The sequence below is a fragment of the Macaca thibetana genome, chromosome 2, assembly GCF_024542745.1.
Source record: "Macaca thibetana thibetana isolate TM-01 chromosome 2, ASM2454274v1, whole genome shotgun sequence".
In the NCBI taxonomy this organism is placed as follows: Eukaryota; Metazoa; Chordata; class Mammalia; order Primates; family Cercopithecidae; genus Macaca; species Macaca thibetana.
Genome location: NC_065579.1, coordinates 46340505 through 46362132, shown reverse-complemented (window position 1 = coordinate 46362132; position 21628 = coordinate 46340505). Strand labels below are relative to the sequence as shown.

At 39.1% G+C, this 21628-nt stretch overlaps 1 protein-coding gene across 1 annotated transcript in view; it reads left to right on the top strand.

Annotated features, from left to right (window-relative positions):
- The first annotated feature begins 4802 nt into the window (after nt 1-4802).
- SLC9A9 (solute carrier family 9 member A9) overlaps nt 4803-21628 on the top strand; it is a 586828-nt gene continuing 570002 nt past the window's right edge. The window contains exons 1-2 of the mRNA XM_050779755.1: nt 4803-5186; nt 20829-21031. Coding sequence (XP_050635712.1) covers nt 5012-5186; nt 20829-21031 — 378 coding nt within the window. The 5' untranslated portion in view covers nt 4803-5011. The remainder of the gene's footprint in view (nt 5187-20828; nt 21032-21628) is intronic.

Below are 21628 nucleotides of genomic sequence, written 5' to 3'. Positions count from 1 at the left end.
AAGAATGCAAATTTATCAAGTGGACACTGAATGGGAGATCAAAGAAATGAATTTTCTCAGCTCTTATTTCAGAAATTTTGTGCTAAAACAAGTTGTAGCATGGAGTAGCATGTCTCCATCTTTTCCTTCTTGACCTTGGCTCCAGAGCTCACACTTCTTTTCATCCTTGAAGTCTTTATCTTGGGTTAGGAGTAGGTTCCAACCACTGTGATGAGCCTGCATTACCTCTGCCTTATGCAGAACCAGCGACTGAACAAAACAAGAAGCCAGTGAGTGAATTTTTTTTCTCATGATGGGCCTTCCAAGATGTGCAAGACAGAAGAGGGGACCTATAGACTGGAGTTTATTATTTCTATTGAAGAGGTACCATTTCTAAAGGAAAAGAGATGATGTGCTGTGGACAGAAAGCTGAGGACAAAATGGGGGGATTGCAGGAAACAGGGTGAAGAGGGGCTGAGTTGGGAGTCAAGGGATTTGCATCTGGGACCCTCCTCATTCCCCAGGCTTCAGCTGTACGACGGTCCCCCCTTTGATAACATAGGGATGACATGACTGGATCACAGGTATTGTATCAGATTTGCCTCAACCTGGCTGTATACAGTTTTGGGACTCTTCAATGCAAAAATGCCTAAATAACATCCAGTACGTGTTTGGTGGGGCAAGGCCAGCCAAATAGCCTCTAGTGCAGGTGGAAGAAGATTCCCCTTTTCTCCGGTCATCACTGAGTGATGGACTTCTAAGCATCAAGAGTCAACACAGAGATAACAGTTCACAGAGAAAAACAGTGAGATCTTCACCCATTTTTCCCTCCTCAGAGCATGGCTGGAATGCACCTGTTGGGTAGAAGAAGGAAAGGATCCCCTATTCATGCCACACACGTTTCTACACTTGCATTGTTTGATAAAATGATACAAATTCTCTGATTTCACTCGTTTTCAATGATTTTTAATCTCACCTTCCCACTATAATGAAGAGCAGTGGAAAGAACATGGAGTTGGGGTCACATCCTGGGTTCATGACCCTGGATCCCACAGACCAGACTTCGTAAAGGCTGAAGAAAAGAAACCCAGCATTGAACAGTGAACTTGGGGTGGACTTAATATTGTCTAAGTGTTTATTATGGGATTTAATTACCTGTGAAATTTTTGAACTTTCATTTCGCTATGAAAATATACTAATGGGAGGGGTCCATATTACTCAAATTTAGGGGCAATTTATGCTAACATGTGACTTTTTTCAGGTAGGGACAGCTAAGATAGGTCTATGATGAGCTTGAAAATAGGATAGGGGATAGATTTTTGGATGAGGACATTGTGTGGCTTTCAAACAAACTTAATTACAGTCCTGTCCTGGCCCATTTCAGAAGCTTGGAGTAGGGTGGGGCAAAATATGAAATTTCCATTTCACTGGTCTCAAAGATGGATAAATAGTAAGGGAAAGGCCACATGAAAGAGACAGGGGAATTTTCCTATAACCCAGGGCCTGTGTTGTCTTAAGCATTCTCTGTTAATCCTAAGGGCTGAGAGAGAACTAAGATGGCATTGTGGAGCTCCAGGGAGCTGGAGAGGGGACTTCTCAGTATCTCTCCCTACCCAAGGCAAACTTAGCTTCTCGATACTCTGACCCCACAATCTTCAATGACCTCTTACAAGAACCAGGAGCGCAGAAGTGATTGGTTAGATTCTGTAAAGTTGATTGGGTCCCATTCACTAGTGGGTGCGATTACCGCACCATGCAAAGTTACACTGGCCTGGGAGGTTCCACTCTTCAGTTCTTTCTTTCATTGTGGCTGGATAGGCAAGCTGAGACAGGGCACACTGACTGCAACAGGCTGGGCCATCCTGTTCTTTCTCTTTGCTGTTTGTCACTTGCATGTTGTATCTTGCAGTGGCCAGCCGGTATTAATATTGAGATTTAGGGACTGTCAAGAATTCCTCTTTGGTCCTTGTGCCTAAGTTTTGAGTCCATCCCAATTTCACCTGCGAACCTGGAACTAAGGATTCTGGTTACCAGGTCATAAAACAACATGTAATTTTTAACTGATATTCTTTTTTCTGTGAATATCTCCTTCAGGAATCTCATGAAAAATAGTGATTATTGACAGTACAGGATCTGAGAATTTGAGGAACTTTGGCTGTTAGAGTGACCAACTTCCCTTGTTTGTCTGTGAGTGAGGGGGTTTCCTGGGATGCACAACTTTCAGTAGCAGACCAGGAAAGTCCCTGATAAGCTAGGATGAGTTGACCACCCTGGCTGAAAAGCCATCTAGGCCAATATACCCCACATGTAATTTAACTGCTAAAGGCTGTGTGACCTTGGCTATGTTGCCAACTCTCCCTGAGCCTTAAATTACTCACCAGGAGAAGGGTGAGTATTTTCTGCATATTAAATTAGACTAAATTAAATTCCTTGGCATATTTTCTGGTCCATAGTAGACTCTCTATTGTTACATGTTTCTATTTTATTTTCTCACTTATATTGGTACAGCAAAATTAAAAAATGATATTCTAAAAAGAAAACACAAAATAGGAAGAACTGAATTCCTTTTCTGGGTGGAGGAATTGGAGACATTTCCTGAGACCCCTTTCCTTTAAGCTTTTCCCCCCAGTGTGAAGCAGCATCAGGAATGAACAATGAAATAGTGAATGTACTCCATTCCTGGAATAAAGCAGGGGTGATACATTCAAACATCTGCAGGAGTCACACAGGGACCACGAATGAAAGAAGAGGGATGAATGGACTTGTGGCAAGCTGGCTGCAAATGCAGCAGGCAACCACTCAGCCCCAACAGATTGTGGCCATGTAAGAAGGGCCCAGTGTGCCAGATCTTACAAGTGTTTCCTGCAAGAAGCCATATGATTTTTTTTAAATGTTAAATATACTGATTTGAATGTGTTGACATCAAACCTAAAACTTTTAAAAAGATGTAAAAGCCAATCAAAACATTGTATGGGCCATTAATCTTTTGTCAAGTTGTTTCATTGGGTAAAAGAGTGAAACTGGATGTCACGGGTCAACCAGAAAATGTTTATTCTACTCAGATGGAATAACTGTGATAAAAGAAAACCAAAGTAACTCCATAATGACAAAAAACAAAAAGACAGGAAGTTTCTAGGTTTTGAATTTGTGTTATCTTGTATATCTGACAACTCGACTGAACCTGTGGAGTTGCAAAATTATAAAGGTAGAACCTGCTAGCAAAGCTCCATGCAATGCTTGCAAGCATTAGCTGACAGGTTTCAAAACAGTATGAATATTAGTCATCACAGATATTCCTGCCAAAAGGGGTAGCGTGTTAGAAGAACATCTGCAGCACACATAAATACCCTCTGCTAAGTTAAACTCAGAGAGGAAATAAGCTTCAAAAGTTGCACAAAGCAAAGATGCTGAAACAGCAGAGTTTTGTATTAATGGGTTGACAGATTTACTCTCATGGTGAAACTGTTTGTTGAGGAGGTAGTTAGCTCCCAATAATATTATATGCTTGACCTTTAGCTTTTAGTGACAAAAATTGTTTCAGGATGCGTTTGGGCTCAGCCTACTCAATAAGAAATCACATTGTATAAATTGAGTATTTATTCTGTCAAAATGGGGATAATAGGTGATTAATACTCCTAAATTCCAATGATATGGTAAAATGAAAAAGAAAATCACTTAACCCCAGGATATATCCAAATGTGTTATGGGATCAAGTGTTAAAAACAAGCAAGTCATAACATTTGCTAAGAAAAAAGAAAAAAAAGGGGGAAAAAAAAGTTGCAGAAGCCATGGTATTATCTTGAACTATTTTAAAGTAGAAAAACATGAAATTAAACAGAAGCAACCTGCCACATGGAAGATGATCTGAAGAATCATCACTCTTATGGTCAGAATCCTGTGAATACAGAGCTTTCATTTCTGGTGGCAGAACCATTTCTCAGTGAGCAACATTGTTTTGCCACAGGACAGAGGACGTTGTGATCTGTTGCAGATTTCTGTGGGTCCTGGATGCCTAGACCAGGAACCCTACAAAGAGAAATCCATGCATGCAGCATTGCTGAGGATGGCTATGTGAGTTTCTCTTTCAAAGTTATGTGTTTTGTTTTTTTTCTTTTTTGTCTCAACACATCCAAACAGTACAGTTGTAGAAATGGAGATGGAATTTTATTTGTCTTTTGCTTTCATTGTTTTCTCTTGTTAAAAGAAAAACAATTGATTTAGAGTTTAAATGCTGTTCTGCAGCTATCAGTTATATAAAGCCAAACAGAGTCATATACTAAATCCTTTCTTGCTTCTCAACAACTACAACAATAAAAAAAATCCTATGAAATCACTTTAGGTTTGCTTAAACAATGTATAGTCATGATTTGAGAACATAAGAAACTCTGTGCCTTAAGTGAATCCCATAGTGAGATACTTGAGCTATGAGGCAGAAGTTTGAGGCTAAGCAGTGTAGTATCTTTTCAGGAGGCTAATATGCTGATCCATTTAGTGCACAGAGGCTGATTGATAACTGTGCTATCAATCCCCATCACTTTGGCAGGTTTTGGTTAGAGAGGAAAGATCTTACATTTAGGTGAAGTTGAATCAGGAATTGGCTTTTGGAACTTAGAAAACGTTGCTTGTGCAAGTCTACCTTTTTTATTATTAATCTACGGTTCATATTTATGCAGCTTAAGAAGACTTGTTTGGAACAAGAAGACCATGATTCAAGATCTTAGAATCATTGCTTGCAGATTTGTCCAGTATGAAAGATATTTTCATGAGATGAATCATTTAAAGGCATTAAGAGTCAGTGATGAAACCACACACTCTGGAATTTGAAAAGAGACAGGGCTGCTTTAAGAGAGAAACAGGAAGTTGTAACTAGAAGCCATCTGAATACTAAGCCAGGGCAGAATGCTTGTGAAGTAGCAGCTAAAGTGGCAGTGTTTCTTCTGAAATTCTCAGGCAGTCAGACTGTCTTAGGCAAATCTTGATAAAATAGCCCTTATCCAGGTTTTTATCTAAGGAATCCCAAGAAGACTGGAGAATGGAGAGACAGTCAAGGATTATGTCAGAAAAAGATGAGTATCAGTTTCAACATCAGGGAGCGGTGGAGCTGCTTGTCTTCAATTTTTTGCTCATCCTTACCATTTTGACAATCTGGTTATTTAAAAATCATCGATTCCGCTTCTTGCATGAAACTGGAGGAGCAATGGTGTATGGTGAGTGCATAAATTGGGAGATTGATGTGAAACTTGTTGCTTGAGCGTAATTAGAGACTTGTGCTCAGATAGCAAAGTACCGAAACTGGAGAAAATGTGCTGATTGAAATGTCATTAGCTTGATGAAAGGTGCTGCAGCGTAATGATTGCTAATCTCTTTCCAGACAAGCCGCCGAAATTTGCCATGTCACGAGAGCAAATGTCATAGTCATGTTCTCACACGGCACATAATGCAAGTCTGTTGACAGATGCGGGTCCATTGTCATGTGGGGAATCAAGGGCGAGCTGTTTGTTTTTGTAATGATGTTGGGAAGTGATGGCTCTGCAGTCACAAAGAGCAGCCTTCTCTCACTGACTGCACTGATGAACATTACAAAGTTCTAGAAAAAACATCACTTCAAAATGTCTGGAGTAAATCCTCTAATATCAACTAATTTCAAAAAGAAAACTTGCAGAAACTAACCCCACCCCTCTTATGAGAATATAGTGTCCAAGTCCTTTTTATTTATATGAACAACGTTTAATTTTCTTGTAATAAAAAGTTATAAATAAACGAGTTTCTTTATGCGGTACTTTTTACTTCTTAGCCTGATTTCAGATGTTCTAATTTATAATTATCTTTGCTAGTGTTATTTGTTATGTATCTTTCATTTATTTATTGGAGGCCAAGGTGTGGAAAAATATTTAACACCTACAGTATTGCTCTTTCTGGGCAACTTACCATATTATTCCTTTCAGAAAGTTTAATAAAGTCCAACAGAGATTATCTAGTCTGTACTCTCATCTTTTAAAGTAAAATGAAAGACAACAGTTTTTATTAATAAACTGGTGTTACTGATGAAATAGTTGACTTCGCTGCTCTTATCTCAGCCTGATAATGGATAGGAAGTTTGAATACAATGGCAACAGGCAAGGCATTGCTATAATTTATAGCAATTTTGGAAATCCTGAAACCCTTTCCTAAGCCTGAGATTCAGGGTACAAGATCAATGCACATTATATAAGCTAATCTTGTGATGTCCTGATATTAACAGTGTATAGTCATGATTTGAGAACATAAGGAATCCTAAGCCTTAAGTGGATCCCACTGTGAGATACTTGAGCTATAAGGTGGAAGTTTCAGGCTCAGGAGGCTGATATGCTGATCCATTCAGAGCACAGAGTTAAATTCCTTGGTATTGAGGGTCTTTTAAAAATTTTTTGCTGTATTGTTTTATTTATTTTTTAAAATTTAGTCTCACTATGTTGCCCAGGCTGGTCTCCAACTCCTGGCCTAAAGAGATCCTCTGACCTTGGCTTCCCAAAATGCTGGCATTATGGGCATGAGCCACCATTCCCAGCCAGTATTGAGGGTCTTAGTGGATTCAAGAAAACTCTCATTTAAGAGAAAAAAGTCACAATCAGGTGGGAGAGAAATAGCAAACAAAAAGGAAATGATGCCATCAGATATGAAGCCCTAGGTTCCTGTCATTTGCCTATCTCCATCGTGAACAGAATTTTTCTCTTGACTTGACTAATAAGTAATCTGCAAGGATGTGGAATAGAATCTGAGACACCAGAAACAATGTAATACTTGATATCATATTAAAGGGACATATGTGCTTTAGCAAAACTACCCAGATTTAATAGATTGGCAACCTTTATTAGAGGGAAAGATTTCTTCACGTCCCTGAATTTGATTGAACTATGACTCGTGTACCAAGTTCAATGGTGGGGATATTATTTTTGTAAAAGTTTTGATAACCTACTAAAATTCAGACATATTTTGCATTCACAATACAAACAGTAACTCTTATTTCTGAACCTGAAAAATTCCAGATTACCTTTAATCGTGAAAAACTCTCTGAAATATTTTTAAATTGTGCTTGAAATCATAAAATAATAGTTCATTGACCACTGCTGTTGAGGTAGCATTTCTCTAAATTGCTGTTCTTAAGGCAGATAAGGCTTAAAGTTTATGAGTGGAATTAAGTTGGGTTCTCTGATTCCTATTCTTCTTTCATGAGTTTTTAAATGTAAAAGTTATTGAAAGCAACTTCTGAACCAGTGCAATGTAAAAGGATTATAAACATTATGAAGCTATGTATATGTGTATGTATTCTATTACTAGAAATTTTGAGTATCTTTCAGTTATCTTGAACTACATAAATCAATGAAAAGACATATTTTAGTGATGTTTAACTTTTTCTTGGCATAGAATCGTAATTGTTAGGATGTCACAGAATTTTAGAGGTTACCTTCTCTGTCCCCTTTATTTTACAGAGAAACAAGCTGAATCCCGGAGAAGTGAAGGGACTTTCCAAAACTGAATAGCCACTCATGGCTGGTCCATGTGCCTTCACTCCTCTGTGTGTCTTACTAAGGTTCACGTTCACCTGAAAGAACTCTCCCTATGTTTTCTGAAAGTACTCCATATGGGTGGCATTCATGGCTTGTCACATTTCTTCTTCAGGGATGTCCTAAGTGTTATATCTTAAATGCTTATTAGGAACTTTCTGTCAGTAATGTAATAAAATAGTCTGAAACTACACCAGAAGAAGACGATGGGATACTCTAGTAAACACTTTTAATGATAGGGGAAAGGAGATGCCAAGTGAATTAATTGTCCAACAGTTATAAATGAACTTGGAATTCATAGATGGGGAAGGAGCCTCAAAGATCATAAATCCAGCATTCTCATTTTGCAGACAAAGAAATGAAGACAGACAGATGAAAGTCACGTAGTTAGCTGTTGAGGTGGGATTCAACCTCCATCTCTTTACTAAGAGATGCTAAGATATTTAAAAATAAGTAAATTATTGCAATAATTTTCCTGGAGAAAGGATGTGTCTCTGGGATTTGGATGTATCCTCATATGGTTAAGCTTTCAGGATTAGCCAGATTCTCTTTTCCAGGAGGTCTAAAAGAGTGAATTTTCAGCATCCCACACTGTACAAATTCCCTTTTCCGTTAGAGGATTAAGCTCATAGCTTTTGCAAGAACAGGGGGCATGCTGATAAGCTGATAACCAATGGGGAAGAAAAGAAACAAAACTATGTTTAAAACTTAAGCTTTTTGAGCTATGACTGTGCTACTTCACTCCAGCCTTCACTTGAGCCTAGGTGACAGAGTAAGACCCTGTCGAAAGAAAGAAAGAGAGAAAGAAAGAAGGAAGGAAAGGAAAGGAAAGGAAGAAAAGAAAAGAAGAAAGGATGTAAAAACTTTTAAAATTTCTTATTCTTAAGGATGTGAACATTTGAGAGTAGACTGTGACAGTCATCTCCATGCTACACACACATATGCTTGTTATGCTTGTAATGAAACATGGTGTAAGATTTAGTGGACCTGCATGTAATGCTTATCAATGAATTTGGCTAGCAACTCCCCTACTCCACCGAGTACTGCTCTTGCTCTATTTGTATAATGTATCACTTGTCCTGTATCGAGAGTGATAAATGTTTTTCCCCAGCATCAAATTTCCTATAATACTTCAGCCTATTCTGCCATCTGCATTTCTGCCAGTATTCCTTTGACATGTGTCAAATGTTCTTTAGAAGACTCAATAGATGTTCAGTCTATTTTATCAATGTCCCTGAGAGTCCAATTTAAAAATTCTAGATACCAGGGGCTTAGAAAGTGAGCAGTTTAAAAAATGCAGAGAAAAGTTATCAAGCAGAATGTTTAATGTTCTTTTATATTTATTGTTAGAAATAATTTTCAAGTTGTTAACCTTAAAATATCATATGAAGAGTTGTAGAGACCAAGAAAAATTGTGTGGCATTTGGCTAGACTCTGTGTCAATCAGAGATACATATGGTACTCCAAATAGTATAAATAATCCATTATATAAAAAATATTTTTTCTTGTTATTAAGAGTCATAGGAAGCTTATAAAAAATTAGTGGCAGCTTTATAACCATATTTTTGCTTCACCAGGAACAGTAATGGGTAATCTATTATGATATTCGATGGTTCTCATTTCAAAATTGAAGGATTAGAATCCATAACTAGTTTAAAATATAAGCCATAATGATATTCATTTACATTGGACTGAAAGCATAAATGACAATTAGTGGTTAAAATATTGATTGACAGCAGCTGGTGCACTTAGTACCGCTCACTTAGGGCCTGTATCCCCTGTTCAGTGCTCTTAAAAGAAATTTGCTCCTTGCTCACTGATAGCATTAAGAATTCCATTATATATCACTGGGGGCTGCCATACTTTACAGGACATTTATAATCCTGTGCATTTGAGGTCTGGGATCTGAGCTTAGGGACGGAGCAATTTAAACCTCTTAGATTTCTGCCTTTGATTTCCTAGCCTTCCCATAGAAGTTAGTCTCTGAATTCATGTAAAAACTGTGGCCACTGTTTAGTGGGCAAATAACAAATTTCAAGGCACAAAATTTACATTTTGAATTCATTAAACTATTCCATATTGAAGCGTTTTCTGATTCTTTAGGAATGTGCTTAACAGTTAAATAGGATCAATTTAATTCACTCAACAGCAAGTTTTTCAAGATTTAAAGAAAATACAATTACATAGTGAATCATCAAGGTTTGAAAAATTATATTCTCTGAAAAATCTTCTGCAGGCATTAATTTCTTCCTAGCACTCCCTGCAGGTTCCTCAGGATTAAATTGGGTTGTTGGACATGTGTGGCTACACCGTCCTGATCCATTTTACCCTCTTCCAGGACAGTCCAGCCTCCCTGACGCCAGGCCTATGGGAGATGCTTCCTGCTATTTCACCCCCTTCCCGCTGGCTGAAGGTCCTTCCAAGCCTCTACTTATTTCACTGTGGCATGTTTTATAGAGAAAACATTGATGTGCTACCCTGGAGATTTAAGTTTCTTAATCTTGATGATTTTTTTTTTTCAGTAGCTAGATGCATTATCTTGGGCAAATGATGTACATCTGGCCTTAGTTTTCTCATCTGTAAAATGGGGAAGAAAGGAACAGATGTCATACATCTCCCTTCCAGCTGCAAAAGTCCTTCAAAATTCAGGCCAAGACTGAGTTCAACCATCAGGCATCTTTCCACCACTGCAGCCCAAACCAGAAGCTTTCCTTCCAGAACATGGCAGTCTATAATGATACCCAGCCCTTTTTCTCAGACGGGATTTTAGTGAGTGTTATTTCAGCACTGTTAGTACTTCCTGCTTCTGCTCTGATTTTGCAAGGAGTGCTCAGTAAATTCTGTTGAGTTCCTGTCAGAAAGGTGAGGAGAACAAGTTAAACCACCAGAATAAAGAGGACTGGCTACGTATTCCACAGTTTGCAGATGCATTTTTTATGAAAACAAGAGTAGCTCTGGTTTAATTTGAAGGGCTCTGCAGGAAAGGTAATCAGGATTAGGAGCCCAGCATACCAAACTTCTTCTCCCTTTTGGTGTAAAAAACTTGATTTTTAAGGAACTTCAGAGATTTGTGCAATGTTTTCCTTGTGCTAATACATTTGCCAGAGAAAGGTAAAATAATGGAAGAATGAAAGGCATACTGCAGTCTATATGTTTATTTATTTGTTTGTTTGTTTGTTTATTTATTTATTTATTTATTTTTTTTTTTGAGACGGAGTCTCACTCTGTCGCCCAGACTGGAGTGCAGTGGCACGATCTCGGCTCACTGCCAGCTCCGCCTCCCAGGTTCAAGCCATTCTCCTGCCTCAGCCTCCTGAATAGCTGCGACTACAGGCGCCTGCCACCACGCCCGGCTAATTTTTTGTATTTTTAGTAGAGATGGGGTTTCACCGTGTTAGCCAGGATGGTCTCGATCTCCTGACCTCGTGATTCGCCTGCTTTGGCCTCCCAAAGTGCTGGGATTACAGGAGTGAGCCACGGCGCCTGGCCTGCACTCTGCATGTTTTTAAAAGTTGATTTTAAGAAAATAGCCAGGTCAGGTGCTGTGGCTCACTCCTGTAATCCCAGCACTTTGGGAGACTGAGGCGAGTGGACCACCTGAGGTCAGGAGTTCGAGAGCAGCCTGACCAACATGGTGAAACTCTGTCTCTACCAAAAAATACAAAAATTAACCAGGCATGGTGGCGGGCGCCTATAATCTGAGCTACTTGGGAGGCTGAGGCAGGAGAACTGCTTGAACTCAGGATGCGGAGGTTGCAGTGAGCTGAGCTTGCACCATTGCACTCCAACCTAGGTGACAGAGGAAGACTCTGTATCAAAATTAAATAAATAAATAATAGCCTCTATATTTTGAATAAACTAAATAAATGAATAAAATATATATTCTGAATCTCAAAGAAGCTATAGATGAAACTGTACTGTGAACTACTGTGGTGCCTCAAAGGTTTCCCCCCTTAGTGTTTGAAAGGCTAATGAATGTGCATATCAAGAAAATAGATTTATGATTCAAATTATTTATGTAGATATTGTAGACAATCTAAATTGAATTAATGTTATATAGTTAACGAGGTGGGGATATGGAGAGCTGATGTTTACTAAACATCTAAAATAGATGTTTGTTAAACATCTATTATGTCAAAAAGTTGATATACGAAAATAAAAATAGCTAACACAAATAGCATTCCTGATATAAACTATGCTGTTATAAGCACTTTACGTATATTAACTCATTTAATCCTCACAACAACCATTTTTTAGGTAGGAAAACTGAGGTACTAAAACATTAAGTAACTTGCCCAAAGTTGCACATCTACTGAATGCCAGGGCTAGGTCTCAAACTTTAGTAGTTTGGCTTCATATGGTCATCTGCTATCTAAAATGTGGGTGTGTTTGTGTGTGTGTGTGTGTGTAGGAGGGAGTGTTTTTTCATGTTACAGATGAGGAAACCAACACTGAGAGACAGAAAGTAACTTGCTGATAATCAACAGGGCTGTACTTCAAATTCAGAACATATAACCTCTGTTCCTTCACCTCTATCGCTTATGTAGTCCTAGAATAATTGCTGTTTTTTAATTAACTGCTCTGTCCCAGATGATGATACCTTAGGAGGTTTACAGAAGAGAGATAGAGGTTGAGATATGTAACTATATACATTATCACTAATCCTCACAACAACCATGCTGAACAGGCAAGATCATCTTTAGTTTGCATATAAGGAAACAGAAACTCAGAAAACTTACGACTTAACCAACTCTGCCCAGAAGAGTTGGCAAGAACACTCTTTTGAAAGCGAGCACTCTCAAAATCGGGCTACAGTCGTTCTCTCGTCCAAGTCTGCTCTTGATGTGTAACTGTCCCATGAAGTCAGGGTAGGGAATGATTCAGGGCAAAAGTAGTTAAGTTTCTCCTCTACCTGGAAGCCTCAGAAATGTTCCACTGTCTATAGCGAAAAGCCCACTGTGGGAAACAGAATGGGAGCAATACTATGAAAATACATCCATATTAAGTAGCTGGAGTTGAAATATTCCAAGCCTACCTGGAAACATTGTCCCAGCTTGAGGGATAGTCATGTTGCAAGTTCATGTTGTTTCTGGTTTTAAATGCCTATGGTTGAAACAACGGGTGGGACAGGTACTATAAATAGTTTGAGAAGGGACTGTGAATGTATATGAATCATGCAAAACAGGCTTTCATCATATGTTAGTTAAACTGAATTTAATTTTTGGAAGAGACTGAAGGTAGAACCATTAACTATGCTTCTGGGTTTTCCAAGCTCTGAAACCTGTGTGCATGAGCCCAAGATGATATGAATTTTGATGAAATTTCAGGACTGTGAGGACTCATGTTGGTAGGAACTGTTGTCTCATAGGACAATGCTTCTCAGTGTGTTTCCTGTCCAGCACCATGAGCACCACTGGAGAACTTGTTAGAAATGCAAATATGTCGTTCCCAGCCCAGACGTAGGGAATCAGAAACTCCGGGGTGGGATCCAGCAAACTGTGTTTTAACAAACTTTCCAGGAGGTTCTGATGCAGTGAAGTTTGAGAACTACTTTGCTAGGAAAATAAAATTGAAATGTTGTTCCTAGTTTCATTTCCTGTTTTCTCTTATTTCTTTCTTATCCCTTTACTCTCCTATGGTGAAAGGGGGAGGGTCGGAAGACCATCTCCCTTTACTAAAGCGTCTTTGTTTCACTGTCTACAACACTTTGTAATGTCTCCACCTCTGGTTTGAGAAAAAAATAAACTGTGTTGTATAAACATTACAAAGTAAGAAATCATTTGTTTATTCAGTATACATCTAGTTAGACATCTCTGTCTCTACGTTTCTTCTGTCAACTTCCTAAGATGATTGCAAGGAAGGGTGTTAGCTATATATAAGCTGATGGCTGAGATAGGTTCTAAAGAAAAGTTATCTATTATACTGTTAGAAATCCCGGAGTTTTGTGAAGTGTGTACATTGTGTATATGTGTATGTGTGTGTTTGTACTTGCATGTGTGTTGTGTCTATGTATGTGCATGTGTGTGTACATGTGTGTTATATATGTGTGCATGCATGTGCTTGTGTGTGTGTGTGTTGTTTGTTGTGAATCAAGGATGGATTGTGGACATTAGACACCCCACTCTGATGGAGGATCTGATGGTTGGAACTTTCTGGCAGTTTTCATGTGACTCTATCCTGTGAGGAGAGGGAAACTTTGAACAAGGCATCACAAGGTGAATTAGCTTCATGGACTACTTTCTACTTTGGAATTTAATAAGGTTCTCTTAATTGGCAGGTGCCCCAGATCTGTTCTGAAATCATTCTGGGACTCTTCACCAAAACAAATTGATGGTGAGCTAGCACAGAGCAATAAATTGTGACTTTTTAGTAAGACCTATACTTTCCTTAGTTTTTTGAATTTAAAAAGTTGGTGGGAGAACAGAGAAAGAACAAACTCCCTCACCAAAAACAGAAGGCATTATATGTTGTTACTTTTTGTTCAATCCCTGACTAATCTCAGAGCAAAACTAAATTGCTAAAAAGGAAAACATTAGGAAATGCATTTAGGTATTTGAAGTTCAAAACCATATTATCTCTCTAAATTCGTATTCTAAAAGACTTTTCTAAAATGGGAAGGGATAAACATCAAATAAAAAGTTAAAAATTTTGTAGATGCAGTTAAAATATGATCTTTGTGAATACTATCTTACAGTTAAATGTTGATCACTGATTTTGTTTCCTTAGATTATTTTTCAGATTATTTCCTTCTTCTTTATGCTCACATTTGAATTCCTAGTTCATAATTTTTTAATCTGAGTGACTGAAATAATAATGTCACAGATTCCTTGCCTTAAAGTCTTGCATTGTACAAAGTTCTAACAATGGTAAAGAACATTCCTCCTTGAGCGTTATTCCTTTCATCTTGAAATTCCTCCACTCAGATGTTCTAAATTGTCCCTTATGTAAATATAAACTAAATATAATGTTAACTTCCTCTCGGTGTCTTCTCTGTCCCTCAATTCTCTTTTCTCTCTTCAAATAATTATCTCTAAATGCTGTTTCCTCTGCTCTAAAACAGAGCAAATCTGCCTCCCTACAAGAAACTCACTCGGTTTTTCCTCAAGACCACCTTGCTGACCACCTCTCCCTCCTAAACACTCGGCAGTCCTCTGTTGTGCCAAGGCCCTTTGCCTGCACTGCCCTAAGTGCCCATCCCAAACTGCTTGATATGCATCATTGACACTGGGCTCCTTGATTTCTGTATACGTCTCCCTAAAATGTCATACCCTCTTCTCTAATTGGTGAACTCTTACACATCCTTGAGAACCTCTTCTATTAAGTTTTTCCAATACTGTAGTGGGTGGGGTTAGTTGGTCTTTTCTTTAGGGTCCGTTAAAACTTTGTACATTGCTTTGTGAGAGGAAAACCAATGGCTTTTCTATCTGTTAAGATGCATTCAGTTTCAAGTAACAGAAACCCTGAGAGAAACAGAATTAAGCAATAAAGACATTTATTATCTGCCATAACTGGAAGTCCAGAGAAAAGTAGTCTTCAAAGCTATTTGATTCAGCACCTACTTTTGTCATCAAAAACCCAGTTTCTTTCCTTTTTTCTGTTTTTCTACCTTCAGTGCTGACTTCAACATCAGGCTGGCAGTGAAGTGGCTACGGCAGTGCCTGGTGTCCTAACCGGGCCCAGTAATATACTGGAAAAGAAGAGAGTTCATCTCTTCTGTGTCTCTATTGTAGGATGTGAAACCCTTTCTAAGAAGCTCCCTAGCAAATTCCCTTCACTTCTTATTGACAGGAATAGGGTCACATACCCATTCCAGAACCAGTTATCAGCAGGGAGAGTGAGAACATCCCTGGAGCAGGAGTGAGTTCAACTTCCCCTAAGCATATGGCTATGTGTGGAGGGGTGGACAGCAAATAAACCAGGGCTTTGTGGGGTAAACAAGGATAGACATTGGGCTGGCAATCAATAGGACCTGATACACTTACCAGGCTGAAATATGATGTTATATAATATTACATAGTTTAAGGTTATATCTTCTTATTTTAGGGAATTGGCAATGCCTCATTAATCTAGATTATTCTTGGTAGCCACTCAATGCAGTGAGAGCAGAAGAACTGCAAAACTCAGTTCCCCTACAATCTTCATGTGTTAACTACATTTGCTTTAGACTCCTAAATTCTTCCAACATCATGTAGCACTTAAATATAGACCTTTGTAACAGTCTAAGTAGGCACATGTATATAGTTGTGCTTGCTGCTTGTGCAACTCTGGGGAAGCCCAACTCCTATAGGAATGGAGTCTAAAGCGATCTGGCCAGAGTTGTGCCAAGCAGCAGGGAACTCTGTGATGGTGTCTGGACACAATTATAGTGCTGAACACAGCCAAAGAGATTAAAATCCCCTTAAAACACTTTTGCGTTTTAAAAAACATTCTGAAATCTACTTTGAGCTTTTTAAAAAATAAGTCCCTATCTTTTATTTCTCTAAGAAAAGCCACTTTAAGAAAATGCTTCAGCATCATGTAGAATGAACATCAATAAGATGCAAGGAAAATTGGTTATGAAATGCAGACTTCATATAAAAAAATTAGTAAATACTTGTTATGCCTTATTCTTACTGGAAATTAGGATGGCAGGATTTGGCAGAAGGGAAGGGGCTGGTAGGTTAACATAAGGACAAAATCATAGTTTATTCATTTTTATAATAACTCCTACAAGCCCTAGAGCAATGCCTTGGGTGTCTGCAGCCTGAACAGGTAATAAGAGAATAATAGAGTAAGGGACTGGTGTTTTTCTCTTATTTTCAATGTGGATAATAAAATGAGAGTCAGTTCAGGAAGATAAGTCTCATCTTTCTAATGTTTCTTGGTTTGAGTGCTCCTGAGGCTGTTTCCTCCTTCTGTCCCCTCTCTTCTTTCTTCTCTCACAAACATCATGCTATCAACTGTATGCCATGCATGTGCTATATAAGAGTTATGTTGAACACTCTGCAAGGACAGGGACATCACAGCTTTTGGTGTGATGTTCCTTCTTTGTGACACTCAAAATGTTGGTAACTGACTGACTACATAAACTCGGAGGATCCTTTTCTTCTTGACTCCAGGGGAGCTTGTGGACTTGGAGAAAGTTGGGCTACAATTCTGCCCAAAGTGCTTGGCTTTTCTAGAGAAAAAAAGATAAAGAATAGCACAGTGCCTCTACCTTAAACAGTCTCCTTGTCTAGTTGGGGAGAAAAAGCCAAGATCTGTAAAGCGGCACTGAATAATATGTCTTTATAAAGCTGGCCTCTAAAGTGTGTGGTTCAAACAATAAATGCTGTCAGAATGCAAAGATGAAGGACTTCAATGAGCACAGACTTTATCGGGGTTCTGGTGCTCACAGGTGGGACTTAAGAGGGACATTTTAGGACAGTGAGTGCTTTAGGAATGAAGTCTATTGTCCATGCTTTCTGTGGGACTTGTATGCTGTGGAGAGAAGTCAGGGTTCACGAAAGCACAGGTGCACCCTGCTGTCACCCTAGGTATCCAGACGCCCAGACTTGAAGGAGCACAGGATGCATCTAGACTAGAGTTCCTTCCTAGAGAAGGAGATGCCACCAACTGGCCAGGGGACAGATCTCAGAGAAGTGTCATGTATGTGGGACCCGCGACCTGGGACCAGGGCTGTTTGCACATGGACTGGGTGGGTATCCCTTTGCAGGGGCAGGCTGGCTTCTTTTCTCCTCCAGCAAGAAGGGGCCTGGTTTCGTGGTTTACCAACAAGAGTGGTGCTTGTGTACTGTTCATAAGCCATGGCAGCCAATCTCCTCTTTTCTTCTTCTGCGAACAAATGATTTCTGCTTTCTTAATCTTGTATCTTTGTGTGGTATAAAAACAACCCACTCTCATGAACATTTTCTTTCTACTAGCAGTTCTACTTTATCTGTCACCTACTCATATACAATATTGTGTCAGTGTACATTAATTCAACACTCCATATTTCTGTCAGCATATGGCAAAACACTGAGTAGATGTTTCGCTATAAAAAGCATTATGAGGCTCTATGGGTAAGTAGCCTCTGACAAATAAGGATTTTCCAGCTGCCGCTACTGCAGCAAGGGTGCACAAATGAGTGCATGGGTTTTTTAACCAGATGTGCTAGGAGGCTGAGATCTTCCCACTGGCTCTTAACATCTGGCAAGACGTTGTTTCTTCTCAACCCTTGAGGTCTGGGGAAAAGGAGGGCTGAAGGCTTTTGGCAAGTGTGTTAATTTGGGTCCTCCAAGAAGCAGATGCTGGAAAGAGATTCATTGTACAAAAGATTTTCATTCCTTTAGAGAATGTGGGGAGTGAGCATGAGGATGCCAGGACAGATGTCAGGTTTTGAGGCAGACCCAATCCTGTGAAGTGAGGAAAGGAAGGAAAGCTGGGTAGGAAATCTTTAGGCTGTGGTGCAACTCTAAGAAGAGTTTGGCAAGATTAATGATGGGTCCCTGAGCCATGGTTGCCCTTCAGAGGAGTCCCCATCTCCCTGCCTTAGTATCCCTGCTGTGTTCAGTCGTCAGCTGGGAGTCTGACCTCAGTGTGAAAGTGGTGATGGATTCCAGAGCACAGAAGCTGAGACCACTGGCCAATTGCCTCCTCAGAGTGGGAGATCTATCCGAGAGGTGCGTTTTCATGAATATTACATCTGGTCACCTCCGCCACAACGGTGGCAAGCAGCTTCCTCCGTTCACTTCAATGTGCTTCTTCTCGAAGGATGAGGCCAGAGCTGGTGCAGAGGGATAGTCAGGGCCATTTAGGTTTGGAGGTCTTGCATGAATTTAACCACTCTAGGTACCAGGCAGTCACTATTATGACGAAGACTTGCTTTCTCTGCTTGGGAAGTAGTAGTGGACACTTCCTGTTTATTTCTTGTTGTTTCATTGAAAGCATTTTGTAAAACAGAAAACAAATGGCTCACCCACTGGCAATTTCAAATGACATTAATATGGGTTCTTTCCATTTAGGCCCCATGCGGATAGTATCTTGCACTTCCCTTCTTTGTAGAAGTAGAAAGAGCAGTAATGGTGTCATTTGTGGTACTCGCTGAACAACTTTTAGGAATTAAATCCTTTCTAGGCAAAATGTGTTGAAAAAGTGATGTTCTTATGCAAGCACCCTAAGCCATATAGAGTGTAGATGATCTATCTTCCCTTCTTGCTCCTGACTAGTTTTATTGTCGTCATTCAACACTGAGCATTGAAGGTTTTCTACTGTGCTGTGGTGGATCAAGCACTCAGTGAGGGTTACATATCTATCACTTATTTTCTCTTGCTCCCAGAGATTAGGATACAATTTTTCTAATTACTCTAGAGGAGTCAGCCAAACACTGAAGCAGGAATAATAAAATAAAAATAATCTTGAAAGAAATCTGTTTGCATTCTCATCTCTCACTGATTAGTTCTCAACATTGTTGCCAAAGTGTTGGTGGTTACATGAAAGTCTGATTGTTTTACTCCCCCTGCCTAAAATCTTTCAGTAGTTCTCCATTACCATTGGGTTAAAAATCAAAACCTCTCAGCAGGAGAGAGGAGCCTCTTTATGACCTGGCTCTGCCTACGGTCTAGGTCTAGAGTCTCTCTCTGTCTCTCTTTCTCGCTATTCTTTTTACATCACTAGTGACTCCCTAAATGTACCAGATTTCTTACGCCTTTCTGTATATATGCATTGTGTTTGTAAGGTTATCACTAGTGATTTCTTACACAGTACCCCAACATTTTTCCACTGGTAAGAACCAGCCAGATGCAAGACAATCAGGAAGCATAGCCCGTGGCTGAACAACCACTTGCCAATAGCAACTCTGCACACAGGGAGAGCATAGATCCTGGTCTACACACAGGGAGAGCACAGATACTGGTCTACACACAGGGAGAGCATCCCAGTGAACTCTCAGCTGTCTCTGCTCTTATGTGCTGGTACCCACACGTGCAAACTGGATCCCTACTCATTCCGATTCAGCTCATCTGGACAAATCTATGCAACCTTTTAAGATTCGTCTCAAGCTTTGCATAATTCAAAGGGCTTCAGAGTACCTCCTGTCTATACTCATGTATCACAGAGTGCTTCCCAGCGGTCATAGCACATGTCATGTTGTATTATAATTCTTTGCTCATGAATCTTCACTTATACAAACGAGCTCCTGTAAGACTGGGCCTGTATTCTTATTTTATACCTATAAATGTCTGGTACACAATATGCACCCCAAAAATGTTTTACTGAAGAAATAAAAGGTTATTAAATGACTAGATTCATAAGAGAGGTAAAATCTCCAAAATTAGATGTTTTAAAGAGTGAACTCTGGATCATTCATCCCAAAACACATACATCAGTCCTAATTTTAAATTGACAGAGTTTAGGCTTCTGATGTTTCTTTGTTGCTTGTTAATAAATCCACATTTAAAAAGCCCACAGTTATCAGATTGCCATGAGCATCTTACCAGAGTTTAAAAACTTAAAAGTCAAGGACTGTCACTCAGGTTGAATTGTTTATGAAAAGGAATGTGGTATCACTAGAATGCATTTGGCTACAAGTAACCAGAAACTTGATTCAATTAGAATCAAGAAATTAGAGAATGTATTATATCACACAGCAAGAAGTTTAGAGTTAGGATAGCTCTAGGGCAGGCTGCTTGATCTAGTGGCTCTGTGATGTCCTTCAACACCTAGGCTCTGTCTTCTGCCAGTGTCTTAGTCCTACCCTCCTCAGTATATTGGCTACATTCTTGGACTGGATCTACTTATGGTCACAGATACCTGCCAGCAGAAAAAAAAAAAAAAAAAAAGAACTATATTGCCTTGGTCATGTCCTGAGAGAGAGAACAAGAACACCTCTCCCCCCAACCATGGGGTATGACATAATAAAGTCTGATGGGGATAACTGAGATTTGTGCTGGTCTGTGGACCAGAAACACTCCCAGGGGAATTCCATCTCCTAACTGATTAGATGACTCAGTGTCTACCACAGAGCAAAGGTTTTCTTGAAGGATTTGGATGGATAGAAGGAGTTAGGTGTCTTTTCTCTCCAAAATTGGTAGGTCCACTAGGAAGAAAAAAAATGGGAAGATACGCTGGGTATTCAAGCAATAGTCCACTACAAATGTTTAACACTATATTATGTTGAACTGGTACCCATGCAAAAGTGAACACTTTTCTAAACCAGGCAATAAGCCAACACTTTCTCCTGTCACTTCTGAAGGTTCCAAGTCATGTAGGTTTCCAATAGTGGCATTTTAGATTGCCTTCGTCCAGTACCATTATTTATTTTTTTTTTTTTTTTTTTTTTTTTTTTAGGCCTCATAATGGGACTAATTTTACGATATGCTACAGCACCAACTGATATAGAAAGTGGAACTGTCTATGACTGTGTAAAACTAACTTTCAGTCCATCAACTCTGCTGGTTAATATCACTGACCAAGTTTATGAATATAAATACAAAAGAGAAATAAGTCAACACAACATCAGTCCTCATCAAGGCAATGCTATACTTGAAAAGGTAAGGATCCTGTTGGTATTATATTTTTGTTTTACAGTATAAATAATTGCATGATATTTGAGCCTTTATACTTTATATATAATGCATTCACACACACATATATGCCTATTTTAACACCACTCTATTGGAGACATTAATTGACTAAGGAGTCAAACCCTGAGTTAAACTCTTATTACAAGCTGAGTTGTCTGTATTTTTTTTCCTAGAGGTTAGGAAAGAAAGGTTTTCTTTTTTTCTTTTTCTGCAAGCCACAGTTATATTTGGTTAGAAGAAAATAACATTCATCAACTCTGCCTTTCCTGATATTTGACTCAAGTTTTCACACATGTGTTTTAAGCACCGTTGTACATATTGCTAGCTGAATGTGCAGTTCAAATCTTTCTTAAGCCAAAAGGAAAATGGAGTAGAAATGAAAATATTTTCACTCGCAAACCTTGAAACCTAGGATGACTGGCTTTTGGCTACCAACACAAAACACTGGCCACTTGGCTATTTATAAATACACTGACATGCAGTCAGTCTCAAGAAATCATGACTCTATCAGTTTGGTTAGGGAATCTTAGGTAGAAAAAATTGTGAAATGATTCATCTTTTAAA